The sequence below is a fragment of the Bufo gargarizans genome, chromosome 6 (assembly GCF_014858855.1).
Source record: "Bufo gargarizans isolate SCDJY-AF-19 chromosome 6, ASM1485885v1, whole genome shotgun sequence".
Classification (NCBI taxonomy): Eukaryota; Metazoa; Chordata; class Amphibia; order Anura; family Bufonidae; genus Bufo; species Bufo gargarizans.
The window spans coordinates 196,808,108-196,829,665 of record NC_058085.1 but is presented as its reverse complement, the minus strand read 5'-3'; the positions used below and the strand labels follow the sequence as shown (position 1 = coordinate 196,829,665).

The window sequence follows — 21,558 nt, the reverse complement described above, 5'->3', positions numbered from 1 at the left end:
GGGACTATTGTCCTGCACTCATAAGAGTGCAAGACTATAGTCCCGCCGGCGGTCCGATGTGCACAATATCATTGTAATCTATGATGCTGTGTGCTCCCGTGCGCACGATCAATGCCGCTCCAGGAAATATGGTCTGCTCACGGACTATATTTCGGAGGGCATAAGGTCGTGTGCAATGGCCCTTCTGCGTATAACTAGGATGGCACCTTGTACATTATGTACTGATCTCCATGGTATTCATATATTCATGATGGACAGCTAACTGGATTTAATATTTGCTTGATGGATGGTCATCTCTATCATGTTGGCGTGTCCTTGTTTTACAGAGACACTGATCTAAATGGGATGTATTTTAATATTTGTTTCGATCAGGGTTCTAAGTCATGGCATATCATTTTTGGTCAGGGATATACACAGTCGTTGCATCTTCTTGCTTATACTCCAGGGTGATTCCCTATATTTTTAACCTCTGGAACTTTGCTGTCTTTTATCAGTGCCCCCGGTGGCCTAACCTATGCTGCGCATGCTCTTATTTCTAACAAACTGCACCAGTTTGAGCCCTGAATTCCTATGCTTTGGGATGTGTGAAAGGGTTTTATAAGTCATTTATGCTGCGTAGTATTATTGGTTTATGCTTTTTAATGCTATATCACTTTACATATTTTCCCTCCTGGGTATATGTGCTATTGTTTATTACTGGATATGTGCACATATTGGAGCCTTCGCTATATATGCAGAGGTTTTTTGTTTATGTTGCCTAATCCCTATCACCTGCATTTTTTTTACACTACAAACTCCTAGTTTTATACTTTATAGTTGGACTGTCTGCATGGTTCATCACCTTGATGGGTAGTTTATTTGTACCTTTATGGTATTTTGCCCTTAGAACAACTATTCCACTTAATGCACTTTTGAACATGGCCAGTTATTTTATTGCAATTTATATATCATTTTAGATTCATAATATTTCTACAAAATTAAATCATGTTTATAATTGTTCAATAATTATGTTTACTATAGTCTAATAAAGTTCATTACTTTTATAATTATATTTGCTGTATAGTAGCTTTAGAAGGATTTATTGCTGTAGGAACTTGTATGTACTATCTTATTCCATGTATTTTGAGTTATTTCAGCGCGTACATGTATTGTAACAGCGATTGATTTTAATCATTTCATGTTCAATCTATTGTGGATGCAGCATTTATATAATTATGTTTCACAATTGCTTTAACAATTACAATATTATTTGTTTCCACAAAAATTGCCTGGAATGCGCCATAAGACATAATGTATTATATGATTTTTTGCACATGCGCATATATGCTTTCTCATTTACTGACATACTTGTTTGCGATTTGATCATTATATAGTATTGTTGCCAGGTATATGCCATTGATTAGCATTATTTTTCTTCATAAATCTCTATTCATAGTTTTAGGTTAAAAGTTATCATCCTGTATTGTGGCTGTGTTCCGGGGTTTGGAAAGCATGGTGAAACGCATATGCCATCTTACACACGTGCATTATTACGATTTACACTATTTAATTTACATATCCTTGTTTTGCATCTTTTCTGGTCTGTGGAATGTATGTTGGAACACAGTTTCGGTTTCACGCCATTTTGCACATGCGCAGTTTGGTTTTGGGAATGCAGAGAAAGCTAACACTCCATTACAGTAACTTAGTAACATAGTAAATAAGGCCGAAAAAATTCATTTGTCCATCCAGTTTGGCCTGTTATCCTGCAAGTTGATCCAGAGGAAGGTAAAAAAGAATGTACAAACCTTCTTTCCTCCAGACGCAGAGGGTGTCCCCTCGTCACAGTCACAGTCCTGGGGATAAATAGATTAAGGGAGAGATCTCTGTACTGATCCCTGATATATTTATACATAGTAATTAGATCTCCCCTCAGTTGTATTTTTTCTAACGTGAATAACCCTAATTTTGATAATCTTTCAGGGTACTGTAGTTCCCCCATTCCAGTTATTACTTTAGTTGCCTTCCTCTGTAACCTCTCCAGCTCTGCTATGTCTGCCTTGTTCACAGGAGCCCAGAGCTGTACACAGTACTCCATGTGTGGTCTGACTAGTGATTTGTAAAGTAGTAGGACTATGTTCTCATCGCGGGCATCCATCTATGCCCCTTTTGATGCATCCCATTATCTTATTGGCCTTGGCAGCAGCTGCCTGACACTGGTTTTTACTGCTTAGTTTGCTGTTCACTAAAATTCCTAGGTCCTTTTTCATGTCAGTGTTATCTAGTGTTTTACCATTTAGTATGTACGAGTGACTTGCATTATTCCTTCCCATGTGCATTACCTTACATTTGTCAGTGTTAAACCTCATCTGCCACTTATCTGCCCAAGCCTCCAATCTATCCAGATCCATCTGTAGCTGTATATTGTCCTCATCAGTGTTAATTACTTTACACAGTTTAGTGTCATCTGTAAAAATTGATATTTTACTGTGCAAGCCTTCTACAAGATCATTAATAAATATATTGAAGAGAATAGGGCCTAATACTGACCCCTGAGGTACCCCACTAGTGACAGTGACCCAATCTGATTATTTACCATTAATAACCACCCTCTGTTTTCTATCATTGAGCCAGTTACTTACCCACTTACAGACGTTTTCTCCCAGTCCGAGCATTCTCATTTTATATACTAACCTTTTATGTGGTACAGTGTCAAATGCTTTGGAGAAGTCCATATATACATCTATTGATTCGCTGCTGTCATATCATATCATGCTCTGCCTCTGACCAGGTGAATAAGGTTTTCCTATTACAATACATATTCATAGATGTACAACAACACTTCTGTTAGAGACCCCTGTGGAAGCGTGGGGCACGTTATCTGTGCACTATGTCTGCCCGGACATTTTTATTATTTGTATTGTAACCTAACTGATTGATAAGAGAAAATGTAGTAAGCCCAGCTTCCAAAAAGTACGAATACAGCCTTTATTGTTCTAAAGGATTTTACACTTATGGAACAATAAAGGCTGTATTTTTACTTTTTGGAAGCTGGGCTTACTTATCTTACCTATTTTTTCTTGTTCAACGTGTGCTATGCTCCTGGTATTACCCGTGCTTCCGCCCTTGACTCAGGTGAGCACAGCTACCATTCTTATTTTTTTTAACTAACTGTTTGATGTCATGTATATCATATGCATTATTGCATTTGTTGTCTTTTGGCAGCATAGAATTGTCTGCATTTAGGACTGGTTTGTGCATTGGATTTATCTTTTGTCCTGCACAAGGTTTTTATTGTATACAATATTTTAATCTCTTTGTGTGTTGTTCAATAAAATAGGTATTGCTTTTATTTTGTGATGTGCAGTTGTTTTATACGGTTTTTCTTGGCACTGAGTTCATACAAGAAGTGTGTACCCTTGTCTCTTTTTTGATATTGTTCTCACACAATTTATCAACAGGGAAACTATCTTGAGTATCTTCCATAACACATAAGATTTTGTTGCCTCTTCTTAAGAAAGGGACTAAGAGTGGGCCATGAAGACAGAGATGATGCAACTGAAAGGCTTTTCTGGAGTCAAAAGGAGGAGGAGCAGGAGGAATATTGTAACCCCTAGCAGTGGCCTACTACTACTACTGGCCGGACACCACTATAGCCACCTACATTCTAACTCTTGGATGAAGAGGATGGGGTCTTTTGTTTTCCACTCTTCCATTCTCAGACACTTTATTATGAGGCCTATAAATGTAAAGTCACAGGTTCACTGCACATATTATTAAGAAGTAGCAACAATTCTTTGTACATCATTTAAAGACAGAGTCACAGTTAAACACCCCTCCCTTTCTACAAACATACTGCATATTGTTATTGAGAACTTACAATGGTAATACAATGTGCTGGATGAATCTGCTATATTAATACAGTTATCGCAGTACAATATGTTCACGAAAACTGCACGGTATATTGAGGTAATACAATGCTTTGAATGAAACTGCTATATTAATGCAGTGATTGCAGTATAATGCCATTCACTAAAACCAGACGGTGTATTGATGTAATACAATGCATTGAATGAAACCGTTATATTATTGCAGTACAATACTTTCACTAAAATTGCATGGTATATTGATGTAATGCAATGCAATGAATGAAACTGCTATATTAATGCAGTTATTGCAGTACAATATGTTCATGAAAACTGTACGGTATATTGAGGTAATATAATGCGTTGAATGAAACTGCTATATTAATGCAGTGATTGCAGTATAATCCATTCACTAAAACCAGATGGTATATTGATGTAATACAATGCATTGAATGAAACTGTTATATTATTGCAGTACAATACGTTCACAAAAATTGCAATGCAATGAATTAAACTGCTATATTAACTTAAGGTAACTTTACGCGAGTAGATGATTGGTACGATTCAGCGCTGAATAGAAAGTTTCGTTTCTTGATGTAGTGAACATTTCAACAATGACCCTTTAGGCGTGCCGATTATCATTCACAAAATTGTAATTTCGATTGTTTGTAAAGCAGACAGTTGCATTTACACAAAGTGATAACCTGAGTGGTGTGCTTAAACACCCCCGTGATGTAATCGTCTGCAAACGTGTGTGCAGTAAATGATTCCTATTTACACATATGAAATTGTTAACATCCAACAATGATTTTTGTGACCATTCAAGTGATCGAATCAATGAGAAATCTACCAATTGTCAGTGGTCACTATCATTCATTGCTTTTACACTGCTTGATAATCGTGCATTTTTGATCGATTTAGCGATAATTTACATGATACGGTCATTGGCTTGTGTAAAGGTACCTTAAGACTCCATTGCATATTAACGTAATACAATGGTCAACTAAAACAAATGCGATGAATGAAACTGGTATACAATGAAATGCCAAACTGCAAACAGTAGCTAAATTGAAACAGGTTTTTCTGTACATATCAGAGGGGCAAGTTAACATGTCCTGGTATAAAAAAAATGGGTAAAATATGATGAACTTCTTAATTACACACGGTAGTAAAAATTGCAGCTTTTTTCAGATATTAAGAGGCACAATTATGCGCTGTTATCAACACACCAAAATACGCTTAAATGCTTCAACAGTAGTACAATATAACCTTTTTTTTTTAGAGCAAAAAAGGGGGAGATAGGGCAATATTTGTAGCAAAATGTAGCAAAAAGCCTATAAAACACTTATGTACTGTAAATTTGAGGATTTAAAAAAAAAACTATAAGTCTGGCTGTGCATGTACAGAATAAGATGATGTTGGTGCAGGATTTTGGTAATTGTAGAATTTGTAGCTATTACATGAACTTTCTACTTCTTACCATGTCTGTCCTCAATTGGAAACACACACACAGAACTTTGAGAAAACACTATTCTCTCCCTGATAAAACCCTGACTTTTCTACCTATTTACTCAATCTACTTAACTAAATATGTCCCTATATTGTCCATTCAACACCTAGATTCCTAGCTTGTGTCTATAATTTCTTTCTGCCAGAAACATTTTAAGAAAATGCTCACAGATTGCAAGCTCAGAATTGTCGTTTCTGGCTTGTGGTCAAGTTCAGAGACTAAAGAACCTGCCAAAATCCTGACCCTGATTGGCTCACAGCCTGCCTGTCAGCCCCTGAGCCAATCAGGGCAGGCTCCCTCCTGCCTAGTGTCACGTGATGTAATCTTCATCTTTCCTGCCGTATTACACGCCAATTCTCATTGTAAAATGACGCTAGTGCTGTTTTGCGCAATTCATCCGAACTGAAACCTCAGATTTGTATGGCAGCTGAATTTTTGTGAAATTTATAATTAATCCAATTAGTTCAGAATCATTTCACTCGTCTTTAACCCACAGCCATAGGACTCCCTATATTTTTTGTATAATACTGATCTACTCATATGGTGCAGAAGGATATTTTGGCCTTTGTTTGGCTCATGGGCCTGATTGTTAACACAACCTCTGCACCCCTTTATTTAGATCCCTGGTATCCACATGTATAATGAAAAATCTATGTTTAAGTATTAATCCTTCTTTCAGGCACCAGCTGTGTGTCTCTGTCTTTCCTTTTAACCCTTAATGACTACCCACTGTCTTTTTTCATTGCTGTTTTAGAGGGAGCAGAGCACTTCAGTAAGCACTCATGCTCTACAAATGAACTGCAACCAACCACTCCATTATTAGGGTCTTTTGCTCTGCAGACAATAAAAAAAAAAAAAAAAATGTATGGCTATTTAAATATGGAGAAAATATGCTGAAAAAAAATAGCTGGTCATTAAGGGGTAATAACTGGAAACTTACAGCACATGTTCACTTATAATATCTTATTTCAGTATTCAAGAATTTCCAAACAATATGGAGTAGACATTTACCTGAAGAAAGAATATCTACAATATACAGGATCTGTGAAAGAAAGGGGTGTTCTGTACCTTCTAACATCACTCCACGAGGTACAGTAGGATTCTTGGTTTTGTATTAACACAATCTTATTTCTTTAAAATAGCATATACTGTAAGTAAAATCAATGCTCCCAGTGGACTACATTTGCATAATACATACATAACAACTGCCTTAATTTTTCCACAATCTGGACACAGATGGAAAGATTGTGTACTTCAGGTTATTCCAAATGGTACAAAATCAAAACTGTATATATAAATATGGAGTTTCAAAATCGAGCACAATATTTCAAGTTGTTCCCTATTGTTAAAGGGGTTCTCCTAGCTTTAAAGGTGTTGTCTCATTATAGCAAATATCATTTATTACATAGAGAAAGTTAATACAAAGCATTTACTAATGTATTGTGATTGTCCATATTGCCTCCTTTGCTGGCTGGATTCATTTTTCCATCACGTTATACGCTGCTTGTTTCCATGGTTACAACCACCTTCAATCCAGCATTGGTGGCCATGCTTCCACACTATAGGAAAAAGCACCGGCCTAGGAGCACTCCTATGGTCCCAGCCACCAGAGAGGCCAGTGCTTTTTCCTATAGCGTGTAAGCATGGCCACCATTGCTGGATTGCAGGGTGGTCATAACCATGGAAACAATCAGTGTATAATGTGATAGAAAAATGAATCAAGCCAGAAAAGGAGGCAATATGGACAATCACATCACATTAGTAAGTGCCTTGTATTAACTTTCTCTACATGATAAATGCCATTTGCTGGAGAGAGGCAACCCCTTTAAATAGACAGGTCCTCTTTAAGCTGGATATGCAGTTATCTCTGAAGTGAGACAACTACTTTGATACAGATAGTGATACCTCATATAATATTTATTATTAATTATTAATAAATACCATTTGCCAAGTGACACAACCTCTTTATAGGATCCACCATTTTAATACCTTAAGACACGCAAGAGACCTGTCAAAAAACATCAGTAAGATAGCCCAGATCCTCGACCAAAATGAATGGTTCCTGACAGTGATTTTTATTAATAGATTGACTGATTTTAATAACTGTAAAATCACCTTTCCATTGAAATGGTATACAGCAGGATAAGCAAAACAGAATGATACAGTTTTATGGGGAAAGATTCAATAAAACCTGTATTTCATTAAAGAGGTATTCCAGTTTTAATGATTACATTTATTTTTTTTAGAAAATATGATGTTAAACAATTTTCTAATATGCATTTATAAAAAAAAAATCTTGCAAACTTTTATTATATCCATACCGTAGCCTCTAGCTAAAGAAAAAAAGGGCACGCCCCATTTAAAGGGAGCCTGCACCTCTACTATGCTACCCTCACTGAGCGTTTCTAAATGTTCATTGTGTTACCCTAAACATATAAATTACACTTTTAATTTTATTTGCAGACGAATTCAATAAGTATTATGCATTTTTGTACTTCCCGCCTTTTATGCAAATTAACATTAGTCATATCTTACATGTGTGACCAGAGAAGAGTCATATTTTTAAGCTCTGACTCATCTCAGGTTAATTTGCATATGTATCAAATCATTTTTTTTACACAATAAAAGCACACAGAGCTATGGGGACTGGGTATTGCGGATGTGCTAGCGGCCAAAATCCAGGTCACAGGTTCCCTTTAAGTCCTGTAAAATGCTTCCATAGAAGAGCTGCATAACCTGGCATTAGTCATGCTGCCAGTGTTATCCAATACATTCCAGAACTGTAAGGGTTAACATCATTATAATGCTATGTGAATCCCGTCAGTGCTGGGAGGTCAGGCCGGGTGCTGCGAGCGGGAGGAACGCTCGTCTGCAAGGGGCCTTAGAAGAATCATGTGACCTGGCTTTCAGTTAACTACCCAGATATGTAACAGGTGACCAGTAGTGTATTGAGGGGCAGTACATACACAGTATATACAGTATTACTCCCTGCAGCAGTATCTTATCATGTCGGTCAGTGCCTGTGTAGAAACACAATCTGTGTGTTGTGTTTTCTTTTTACACTAAACTTTATTAACAACATTATAACATCACGTAGAGACTGGCAGCTATTTTACCACATCAACTAGACACAGGCGGCCATTTTACTAATCACCTAAAGACAGCCATGTAATTACACGCAGTAGTGTAGTTACTGTAATAATCACAATAAAATAATTATTCCACCACTACTCATATTATTAGTAGTAGTATTATTACTATAAGGCCTCTTGCACACGAACGTTTATTTTTTTCCGTTTCCGTTCCGTTTTTTGGTGTTTCGTTTGCGGTCCGTATTCAGAACCATTCACTTCAATGTGTCTGCAGAAACAATGAAAGGTTCCCCTGTATGCATTCCATTTCCGTATTTCCGTATCTCCGTTCCAAGATAGAACATGTTCTATTATTGCGTTCAAGTAAATGGTTCCGTAAAAAAACTGAATGCCTACAGCATGCATCCATATGTCTACCATATCCATTCCGTTTTTGCAGAACCATCTATTGAAAGTTTTATGTCCAGCCCACGTTTTTAATGTACTTACTGTTTAAACATTATTGTATGCTTCTGTTTCTGTTTGCGATCCACTAAAAACGGATCACAAACGGAAACCAAACGGAAAAACTAAACAGCAAAATGGAACGGAAGAGGAAACACTACTGAAACAAAAAAAAACTGATCTGTTTAAAACGGACAACAAAATACAGAAAAAGCCATACGGTTGTGTGCAAGAGGCCTTATATTTATTATGAAAGTGCCATGGTTCTGTACACATGAAAAGGGGTATACATACATAATATAAAACAATTGCAATACGCACGAACAAGACGTTACAAACGAGAGAGGGCTTACTATCTACATGGGATGGGGGAAGGATACAGTGGGTGGGTCTCATTTATCACAGTGGAGGTCACATATCACATGAATGTGTCTTGTGTGCTGACCCAGCATATGTATGTCATGTAACATTGCTGCTTACTGAATGTCAGGGATCATATGATGTGAGGAGTGTCAGTTAGGTCATGGATACATTAAAATGGACCGATTCATGAACTGTACCATTCTACTGTATGGGGTCAGCTGCAGAATTTAAAATACATGTACAGTATATTAGAAAATTGTAGAATTTCCCATTATATAAACAAATATTTAAAAAAATAAAAACTTGAATATCCCTTTAAATAAAATCCTTGCTCATTCTATGCTTTGGGACAAAAGTGCAGCCCTATCCGTGATTGTCACCCTGAGTCTTCCCACAAAAACTATATATCAACCAGGTCAACTCCTCATGCTCCATAACATGCTGCCGGTTCATCATCATCAGTTGATAAATCAGCTATGGAAAACTATCAGTAGGTGTCGGCAGTTACCATAAGTGTAAACTCCTTTTAACATAGAAACACAGCCCTCAACAAGTCTGTCTATTTTACGTCCTCTCATCTTGGTCAAATTAAATGCACTTTTAGATCAGCTATAATCTGTGGGAACTCTGGTAGCAAGTGCTCAATTTCCCTGCAGCACCACCACAGGAGAAATTAAACATTACACAGTGCCCATTTAAATCGGTGGGTTATCTGTGTAAGGCAGGACAGGTGAAGTCCTCCAGAGCGATGACTCAAAGATGAGGATCCTGAACAGAAGAAGTCCCGCAATTAATTTGGAATCCCATAATAGAAGCAATGAAAATGGCTTTCCCAAATCAGATAACCTATATCTATGTTTTTGAAGAAAGATTTGTAGAAGGAATTTTTAACATGCCCTTTCTGGTCAAGACTAGCTAATAGAGAAGGAACTTGTAACACTGGTGGCCCATGCCCATCACTGCCCCTGTTCACGTGGTCCTTGTATGCCATGTGGGCTGGTTGCCGGATACTGGTGGTGTGTATCTAAGCCCATGTGTTAGTTTGGCAGTGGATATTCGCCCCTGTGTTGTATGCGTTCTGGCCGCGGATACTTTGTGGTGTGAATATGAGTTACCTGCCCTTGCTCGCTGTGTGTTCTGTGTTCCATGTAGAGGTTAATGCCTCTTTCTGTTTGTGTGCACCTGTGGGTGCTGTGGGCTAAAGAGCTCAGCTGTACGTTCTGTCTGTGTGTTATTGGCTCATAATATCATTGCCTTGCATCCAAGATCGAATGTGGCCAAGAGCATTTTGCCCTTTCATCCTTTTTAAACCCATGTAAAAATGAAAGTTGATATGAACTCTTGCTTTTCCTACTATTGCTGAGAATGGAAAAATAGGGAGTCTTGTTCAAGTTTACACAGCAGAGTGGTTTGCTCGTCTCATGAGTCACCTGTCAAGCTGCTTGGTCGCCTTTACTATTAACACCCTTGGCAACAAATCAGTCTTTGTAATCAAAGATGTCCCTATAAGGCCCCATGCACACGGCCGTGTTTCACAGCCGTGTGCGGGCCGTGGAACCGCGGCCTGGATCCCTCCTGAGAGCAGGAGCGCACGGCGTCACTGGTTGCTATGACGCCGTGCGCTCCCTGCTGCCGCCGCAATACAGTAATACACTGGTATGATCTATACCAGTGTATTACTGTACTGTGCCGGCAGCAGGGAGCGCACGGCGTCATAGCAAATAGTGACGCCGTGCGCTCCTGCTCTCAGGAGGGATCCAGGCCGCGGTTCCACGGCCCGCACACGGCCGTGAACAACGGCCGTGTGCATGGGGCCTAAGCCATATACTGTGACTTGTTATCTCGAATCACTGAAGAATACCAATATAGCTTATTATCACAGCAGATGACCTGAAAAAGGCAATGCATTTAGTCTGCCACCTTCCTTTCACCTGTTAAAAGGAACAACATCATGTAGGTGTCACAGTTTCCCAAACATTTTTTTTTTGCCTCAGTTAAGCCCCTGAAAAAACTACTTTGATACAATTTGAAAATTAGGTGACAAGAGCCCCCTGGGTGGTTCCCAGTGCTAATGGTGCCCAGTCCCCAAACTAAAATCACATGCGTCATCCATACTCTTCTGTGGGCAGATGCCTTAAGAAGTCCACTGCATATGTGTTTGCTTACTAGTGTTTTTTTTTTGTTTTTTTTGTTTTTTTTACCTTTATAGAACAAACCTCTCCTTCCCCATGGGTCAATGTGCAAAGCGCAAATCGCCCAAAGATGTGGCGAAGTGCGTTATGCACTTTGTCCCAGGTGAAAGGAGACGTTTGCAGCAGCAGTGAGTGAATGGGCCCTAATAGCCCTGTGTGCCTGTCCTGGTGAGATGATCCCTATGCTAGGCGTACCTGTGTGTGGTACTTCCGGAAACACTCCCCTAAGCATAGGGCAGGGTGGTCAGGACAGTCAGGACAGAAATAGCGGGTGTCACGCCTTATTCCACTCCTGCTACAGACACAACATCTTTTTCGGGGTGACGGGTGGGTTGAGGTACCAGCAACGACATTGGGGAAATGTCGCTCGTGTAGACGGCTAACTACACTGGTGGATGGGGCCACGGAACCTCCTGGGTACAGGAGGTTCTCGATGATCTCTTCCTGAAATTTGAGGAAGGATCCAGTTCTCCCAGCCTTACTGTAGAGAACAAAACTATTATACAGAGCCAATTGAATTAAATATACAGACACCTTCTTATACCAGCGTCTGGTTCTGCGGAAAAACTAAATACGGAAACAACATCTGGTCATTGAAGTCCACCCCTCCAATGTGAAGGTTATAGTCGTGGACTGAGAGGGGCTTTTCAATGACACGGGTTGCTCGCTCAATTTGTATTGTCGTGTCTGCGTGAATGGAGGAGAGCATGTAAACGTCACGCTTGTCTCTCCATTTCACCGCGAGCAGTTCTTCGTTACACAGTGCAGCCCTCTGCCCCCTTGCAAGACGGGTGCTAACGAGCCATTGGGGGAAGCCCGCGCGACTAGTTCGCGCGGTACCACAGGCGCCAATCCGTTCTAGAAACAAATGCCTAAAGAGGGCCACATAAAGATGGTACCCCTTGCCGAATAAGGGTGACACCAAGTCCCAGACTATCTTCCCACTGCTCCTCAGGTAGTCAGGGCAACCGACCGGCTCCAGGGTCTGATCTTTTCCCTCATAGACACGAAATTTGTGTGTATAGCCTGTGGCCCTTTCACAGAGCTTATACAATTTGACCCCATACCGGGCGCGCTTGCTTGGGATGTATTGTTTGAAGCCAAGGCGCCCGGTAAAATGTATAAGGGACTCGTCTACGCAGATGTTTTGCTCTGGGGTATACATATCTGCAAATTTCAGGTTGAAATGGTCTATGAGGGGCCGGATTTTGTGGAGCAGGTCAAAAGCAGGGTGGCCTCTGAGACGGGAGGTGCTGTTATCACTAAAGTGCAGGAAACGCAGGATGGTCTCAAATCGTGTCCTGGACATAGCAGCAGAGAAAATGAGCATGTGATGAATTGGGTTCGTGGACCAATATGACCGCAATTCATGCTTTTTAGTTAGACCCATGTTGAGGAGGAGGCCCAAAAAAGTTTTAATTTCGGAAACTTGGACTGGTTTCCACCGGAAAGGCTGGGCATAAAAGCTTCCCGGGTTAGCGGTTATAAATTGTGTGGCATACCGGTTTGTCTCTGCCACAACTAAGTCTAAGAGCTCCGCAGTCAAGAACAGCTCAAAAAATCCCAGGGCCGAACCGATCTGAGCTGTCTCAACCCGAACTCCAGACTGGGCGGTGAAAGGGGGAACTACAGGTGCGGCTGAAGTTGGGGACTGCCAATCAGGGTTTGCCAGCACCTCAGGGATTCTAGGGGCTCTACGGGCACGTCTTTGCGGTGGCTGCGACGGGGTCACTACTGCACGTGCCACCGTACCAGCTTCAACTGCCCTTCTGGTGCTCGCTACTTCACCATGTTCTACGGCAGTGCTGGTACTAGGTCCAGGAAGGGCTGGGCTGCTGGTGTATGCCTCACCACGTAATCCGACAGCACCAGCCCCACTCTGCTGCTCTTGAAGCGGATCCTGCGCAACCTGCGGTCTAGCGACACGGGGCCGGGTACGCCTGGTGCTATCAGGGACCTCAGCCTCCTCGTCCGAACTTTGGGTCAGAGAGCCACTGCTTTCTACGGGTTCGTATTCTGACCCGCTAGATTCATCAGATGAGGGTTCCCATTCCTCATCCGACTGGGTCAGAAGCCTGTTTGACATGTGGGCAACTAAATTTAGGGGTATTCCCTGAGACTACCCAAGAAAAAAAAAGCAAGCCTGTCTTACAAATGGGAGGCTAGCGAAGTACCGGAGGCCGCTGCGGTTGATAAAAAATATCAAAACTGATTTTTTTATCGCCGCAGTGCGTGTAAAGTGAATGTGCAGCGATCAAAAAAATATATTTTTTTTGTCACTGCGGTGGGGCGGGTGTGGGCGAACGCACGTGTGGGCGACCGATCAGGCCTGATCGGGCAAACACTGCGTTTTGGGTGGAGGGAGAACTAAAGTGACACTAATACAATTATAGATCTGACCGTGATCAGTTTTGATCACTTCCATATACTATAAAAGTACAAATGCTGATTAGCGATACGCTAATCAGCGAATAACGGACTGCGGTGCGGTGGGCTGGGCGCTAACTGATCCCTAAACTACCTAACCAAGGGGCCTAAACTATACCTAAAACCTAACGGTCAATACCAGTGAAAAAAAAAAGTGACAGTTTGCACTGATCACTTTTTTCCTTTCACTAGTGATTGACAGGGGCGATCAAAGGGGTGATCAAAGGGTTAATAGGGGTTCAGGGGGGTGATCTGGGGGCTAAGTGTGGTGTTGGTGGGTACTCACAGTGATGTGTGCTCCTCTGCTGGAACCAACCGACCAAAAGAAGGAGCAGAGGAGCACAGCAGCCATATAACCACATCATATTTACTAATATGATGGGTTATCTGGCTTCTGATTGTTTTTTTTTTAAATCAGCAACCTGCCAGCCGCGATCATTGGCCGGCAGGTTGCTGCCGAAATACTTCACGACGAAATGCCGGCCGGCGATGCGCATGCGCGGGCCGGCTGGGACGAAATCTCGCGTCTCGCGAGATGATGCGCCGATGCGTCCAGGAGGAGTAAATCAACCACCTCCCGGACGCATCGGCGCGTTAGGCGGTCGGGAGGTGGTTAATAAAGGCCAATAAAAAAAAAATTTTAACCAAAAATGAGTAAAATTGCCTCTGAAGGTGTACATAGCCTTTAAGACATTGGAATCTCAAAATGATGGAGAAAGGGAGTAATTGGGTTTGATTTACATGGGATGGCCTGGGCTCCATTAGTGCTGAGGACTTCCCAGTGGACTCTTTTCAGGGGCTTAGCAGAGACACAAAAGGAACTCTATGGGACACCTTTATGGCTTTGTTAACAGAATAATGAGTGAAAGGGAGGTGATTCCCTGTAAGTAGATTCTTTAAATAGAATGCAATCATTGTTTATTATGAAGACTTGTGGATTTACCCCATATATTTCACTGGTACACAATACGTTGTAACTTTTTTTATTTTACAGGATCAGCAGAGAAAAGGAGTGATTGTGGCCACAGACAGTAATTTTGCCATGGCTGTAGCTTTCCATGCTTCAGAGTTACAGATCCCTGTGTTTGTCATTATGTCAGCTGGGACATCCCCAAACCGTGTCAAAATCTGCCGTGACTATGGGGCAATGGTTGTTTTATTTGGACCCACGGCAAAAGATGCCCAGAGCCACGCCCGAAGACTGGCGCAAGAGAATGGTTACCTTTATATTGAGGAGTATGTATCATATTGACTATCACCCCCCTACTACCCACACAGTTGCTTTTCTCACACTGCTGCGGTTCGGTAGAGTTCTTATAGTACTTTTTGTGCCTTTTTAAGGTATTTATTGTGGCAATGATAAACGAAGCCTTGTGTAGATGAAACATTATTTAATAAAGTGAAAATAAATGTTCATTTTATTAGAGCTAAAAAATAGATATCACAGATGACGACAATACCCCTGTGTATCTGACAGTACAATTATACTAGGAAAAAAGGACCGGCACTCGCTGTTAGTATATAATCTTGCTGTGATTTATTGCCACATTCCAGTGATGTGTTTCGGCACACAATGTGCCTTTGTCAAACTTTTTTAGTGCCGGTCCTTTTTTCCTGTTATCTACATGGGACGCCTGCCCCGGAAAGACGCGCACCGCCACTGTCTCTCCCGTAGTGCAGATTGATATATGTTATACATAGGACAATTATACTAGTCAGGATTATTGCTACTTTTGATAGCAGTAAGGGCATGGCAATGCATCTAAACAGGCCTTGTATGGTGACATATGGAGTCCCTATGGATCCATGTGCCTCTGAGGCAAATTCTTCTTGTATGTTCTCATGGAATATGTGAGAAAAAAAAACCTACATGCAGCTTAATGTAATTTGGGAGACAGATGGTGGTACGTATGAACTGTAGAATTTTTATTCTTATGGATACCTACCAGCAAGATTTTTTCCCTCTAATTATCTGCCAAATGCTTTGTGCATAAATAACGCAAATAAAACAACATATATTTCTAAGATTCTAATACAGTTCTGTTAGAATTAGAATAACAGAGAGCTGGGATTCAAGTTTACATTTGTCCAAACAAAACAGCAGTAATCTTTGACCAAATGTCAGTTGCTTCTTCACTGCACCTATTGCAGCATAACTGTATGTACTGTATATTGCAGTCTTTTTAGCTGTTTAGCTGCTGACATTTAAAAGAGACCACAAGTTCAAAGTAAAAAAAAAAAAGAAAAAAAGAAAACTAAACATAAAAAACTCTATTGGTATTTCATTTGCTGCCATTTAAAAAAAAATATTATATATATATATATATATATATATATATATACTGAGGAACAAACAGAAAAGTTACGAGATACCCTTCTTTTAATCTTGTAGCTGCAGATCTTACTATTCGGGTCACACTGTGCATCTGTTGTCCAAGACACTCTTGCCTGTCCAGCCCTGCTATTGAATTGGCTAGCACTACTCATGTGAGTAGTGCTGGCCTTTCTGAGGACAGCAGCAATGTCTTGGGATCCTAAATGCACATTCTGAGAAGCGGTCCAGCCATCTGGGACTGCAGAAGAAGATCCCAGGCACTTGGTGGATCTACATCTGAAAAGAAAAATGGAGGTCTGTAACACCTGTTGGTAGGGACAGACAAGGACAGTGAGCCCTAACCTAGAACCTAGCCTGCTTTCCCTACTTACTTGCAGTATAAACCCTACTTGGCAGAACAGCAACTGGACGACAGTCCCTACTTTAAATAAGTACAGGGATGAAGAAACTCTAACAGACAACCAAACAACAGATGACAAACGCAAAGTTGAGTTGGAGGGTCACTTTAAATATCTGTTAAAATGTATAATGCACTTATAATATCTCTTTTTTTTCTCTCAGGGAAGACAGTGCTGGCTATCTTGCTGGGCTGGGAACAGTCGGGCTAGAGATATATGAGCAGGTGCCCAATATAGATACCATCATATTTCCTGCAGGTGGACATTGTGGATTGTTAGCTGGATCAGCAGCTGCCCTAAAGCATCTCAATCCAAAAATCACAGTGATTGTAAGTATGCATAGCGTTTTAGATGCTAGTGCTAATAACCCCCATAGCTGGCGGTGAATCCTTGCTCTCTTACATTTAGAAACAGGCATAGAAAATGATGCAAGAGACTGGCCTGCCGGCCGCCCCCTTCCCTGCCTACGCCACGCCCATTTTTTTGGACCTGGCAAGAGGAGGGAAAAGACGCAGATTGCTGCAGAAATTACCTTTGTGCCGCAATCTGCGTCAGAAATATGGCTAATATAGGTGTATTTCTATATAGTAAATGACCCACATAGTGTTTAATTACCATATTTGTCACTTTATAAGACACATCCGATGATAAGATGCACCCCAGGTTTAAGAAAAGGAAAATAAGAAAAAAATATGTTTCATCAGACCTTATATCAAATCCTCAGATCAGACCCCCATAAATATCAGGACATCAGATCAGGCCCTCATATCAGGACATCACATTTGACACCCTTATCAGGAGATCACATCAGCCCTTCATGTCAGATGCCCATCAGACCTCAGATCAACCCACCTTGTCAGACCCCCACCAGACCTCAGATTAGCCTACCTTGTCAGACCCTCCTCAGATCTCAGATCATCCCACCTTGTCAAGGCCCCATCAGACCTCAGATCAGCCCACCTTTCCAGACCCCCATCAGACTTCAAATGAGTTTAAAATAAAAAACTCCTCTTACCTATACTGCGCCGCGGCTCCTCTCCACCTCCGGCAGAACTCGCTCTCCCTGTCTTTTAGGCCTGCACTGCTCTATCACCTGACTATCACCTGACTACGTGCAGCATCAGGTCATAGTGCGTGCACTACGTTATGACTCTGTACACGGTCAGGACAGTAAAGCGGCGGCCCCAGCAATGAAGACCGGGAGGGTGAGTGTGCCGAATACCACACCTCGTGCCCGCTTGACGTTGCTTACATCGAGCTCACGAGCCACTCTATGGTCACGGGTTTACCAAAAACGTGACTTTACGCCCTCCGGGAGGAACAGGTGAGGTCAGGTTGGTACAGTTTACACACACACACACACCTCCTTTCCATGAGGGCACAGAGAGGCAACAAGCTGAGAGAGCCTTTTCGCTGCTGCAGTGAAAACAGCGCTGTCTCAGCCTGGGAAATCTGCCACCAGCTTCTCGTTTGATAAAAGCCTGGTTTGCTAACGGGATTATATAGGGTCAGAAACCAACCCGCGGTAGCTTATAACTAGGCCAAATAACAGACTTGGGGATTCGTGATCGAGATACAAGATAGCACAAGATTAAAATATATATTTAATCGCGGTAAGGGCACACTAGATTTAACACAATATACACAGAGAATATATACAGTGGTCTGAGGTTACAGATACATGTTATATGGGTACAACAGGGTTAAGCAGTGTAAAAGTCAGTTACCGGGTAAGATGAAAGTTCCTTTTGGTTGTGAGGTGTTCTTTGCTGGAGTCCACATGAAGGGCCATTATCTCAGCGAGTTCCTGGGTCCCTCTAAACACATTTGTAAGATGTGACCCTTCTTCAGAGAAAGAGACGGCCGCTTGCTGGCCCAAGCCTTTTAACCTGTAGCCGGCCCTTCCCCTCCTGGCCTCAGGGAGGGGTCCACTCCCCCTCTTCTGGGCTGGCAGAAAATGACCCACAAAACCCTTTAGGGTTCATAGCTCCAGACCAGATATAGGGATATGGTTCTGGGACCACCTCCTGCTGGGGGTTTACCTACAGGATTTAGCTTCGCTCCAAACTGGTGGACTGAGGTGTGACCTTCGCCACCTGGGGCCTCCTTGAAGCCTGGACCCCTGGGGCTTTCTTCCTTGCCAGCTGACACTCAGGTGGCTGGGGGGTGGGAACCTATTTGGCATGTACAGTGAACATGCCAAGAGGTGAATCAAATGACAATCAGGGCTGGGGCTTTGAGTTCAGGGCTGTGGAGTTCCTACCTCCGCTATCTGTCAGCAAATGGGGGTGTGAGGACATAGCTGACAGTAAATATTAATCCATATTCCTCACAGTGAGTATTACAAGCGCTTGCAGCGCCTCGCTCCCCGCACCTAATGGATACTCACTAGTATTCGCTTTATAAGACAAACGGCTATTTCCCCCCACTTTTTTGGGGGAAAAGTGCATCTTATAAAGTGAAAAATACAGTACGCTTTAATATTTGTAAGTATTATAAATAAGACTATTTTTAATAGCATAGCAAATATAACAGTATTACTAGCATAATAAACATCCGTCAACAGTTTTCTGCTGTTCTCACTTTAAAATCTAACATCTCCAGCACATGCCTATGACTCCCTATATTTATGAGCTCACGGTTCTCTCCGTCCACCTTCCTCTGACAGTTTGTATTCCCTTATGAATCAGCAGCAGGTGGGCGGGGAGAGCCAGGAGCTCATGAATATTCGGGACTCATCACTATGCACTGGAGCTATTCAATACAATGTTTTGACAGAATGGCTGGGTCAATTTAAAAAAAATGACTCAGCATTTTGCTGAGGGGATCTGTCACTAGTTTATGTTACCATTAGTTAGGACACCACAAAAGTGGTGACAGATTACATTTAACGACAATGGCCGTTTGTCCTATTACGTTTAAATATAGCATGAATGAGTTTGCTTTCTCCTGTCAATGGTACATCCATATATACATTGGCTTGCCCCACCATAATCTGTGTGTTTACCTGACTTCACTCTAGTTTGTATAGGCACTACTCAACTTAGGCAGAGGATGCAGGATTTCATCTTGTATTAAAGGACATCTGTCAGCAGCTTTGTACCTATAAAACTGGCTGACCTGTTGCATGGACTCTTAGCAGTCATCTGTGTTGGTTCCATGTTCATATGTGTCCGCATTGCTGAGAAAAATTATGGTTCAATATATGCAAATGAGCCTCTAGGAGCAACAGGGGCGTTGCTGTTACACCTAGAGGCTCTGTTCTCTCTGCAACTGCCATGCTCCCTTTGCACTTTGATTGACAGGTGTGATTACGTTTACGCTGCCCGCTCTGTCAAGGTGCAGAAAGTGCAGCAATTACAGAGAGAGCCAAGCCTCTAGGTGTAACGTCAACTCCCCCGTTGCTCCTAGAGGCTCATTTGCATATATTGAAATCAACACACATGCCTTCAGCTGCCAAGCGCACATCCAACAGGGCTCCCAGTTTCATAGGTACAAATCTGCTGACAGAGGCCCTTTAAGGGAGCAATGTGAAGTTGATTTTACTAAAAAAAACAATTTTTCGAAGAAAAACTGAAGTAAATATGTTTTTGAATGTTTCTACTTACTGCTAAATACCTGAAAATGCAAATAATTCAGAAAGGCTTGAGACTCCCGCTGACATAGATTTACAGGATGATGTGCAATATCATCCGCAAAGGATACTATCATGTTAACTTGTAATTGAAGGTCAATATATAAATCAAGGCATGCTTGTGAAGTTCAAAAGGGATGCTAGGCATTATCTAGCCTATAATGTTAATACTTGGGCAGAAGAAAACTGCCACTAATGCTGGAAATACAGCTCTCGGAGAGTACAGATTTCAAGTCTAGATCCAAATTAGATCGAAATACTATTTTGACATGGAAGAACATCATTGTCATCCCCATTAATTCATATTCCTGTTTCATTAAAACTTCCCCAACATCTGCTGTACATGTATGACGAATGTTGGGTCTTTAAAGATTGCATTTGCTCAGGAAACACATAGTAACATAATTTATAACGCTGAAAAAAAGACATCTGTCCATCCAGTTCAGCCTGTTATCCTGCAAAGTTGATCCAGAGGAAGGCAAAACAAAAACCCCTGTGAGGTAGAAGCCAATTTTTCTCATTTTAGGGGAAAAACATCCTTACCAACTCCAATCAGGCAATCAGAATAACTCCCTGGATCAAAGACATCTCCAAAAACCTAATAACTATAACCACCACCTCAGGCAGAGAGTTCCATAGTCTCACTGCTCTTACCGTAAAGAATCCTCTTCTATGTCTGTGTACAAACCTTCTTTCCTCCAGACGCAGAAGATGTCCACTTGTCACAGTCACATATATACATAGCTATTAGATCTGCCCTCAGTCGTCTTTTTTCTAAAGTGAATAACCCAAATTTTGATAATCTTTCAGGGTACTGTAGTCCACCTATTCCAGTTATTATGTAGTTGCCCTCCTCTGAACTCTCTCCAGCTCTGCTATATCTGCTTTGTTCACAGGAGCCCAGAACTGTACACAGTACTCCATGTGTGCTCTGATTAGTGATTTGTAAAGTGGCAGGACTATGCTCTCATCACGGGCATCTATACCAGTTTTGATGCAACCCATTATCTTATTGGCCTTGGCAGCGCTGCCTGACACTGGTTTCTACAGTTAAAGGGCTTTTCTCCTCAGGATAGGTCATCGGTATCTGATTGGTGGGGTTTCGAAACCACTGACCTCCGCTGATCAGCTGTTTGACAAGGCAGCGGTTCTCTTGTGAGCACCATGGCCTTCTCTCTGCTTTTACTAGTCCAAGTGATGACACCTTCATGTGTCATGTGGCCTAGAAGCAGCTCAGCCCCATTTAAGTGAATGGGACTGAGCGTGATACCAAGCACACCCGCTATACAATGTACGGCGCTGTGCTTGGGAAGCTGAA

The 21,558-nt window shown here is 41.6% G+C and overlaps 1 protein-coding gene across 2 annotated transcripts in view; it reads left to right on the top strand.

Annotated features, from left to right (window-relative positions):
• LOC122942385 (L-threonine ammonia-lyase-like) overlaps positions 1-21,558 on the top strand; it is a 184,283-nt gene that overhangs the window by 53,844 nt on the left and 108,881 nt on the right. For both annotated transcript variants that reach the window (XM_044299964.1, XM_044299963.1), the window contains 3 exons: positions 6,328-6,444; positions 14,868-15,109; positions 16,770-16,935. In XM_044299964.1, the coding sequence (XP_044155899.1) occupies positions 6,328-6,444; positions 14,868-15,109; positions 16,770-16,935 (525 nt within the window). The remainder of the gene's footprint in view (positions 1-6,327; positions 6,445-14,867; positions 15,110-16,769; positions 16,936-21,558) is intronic.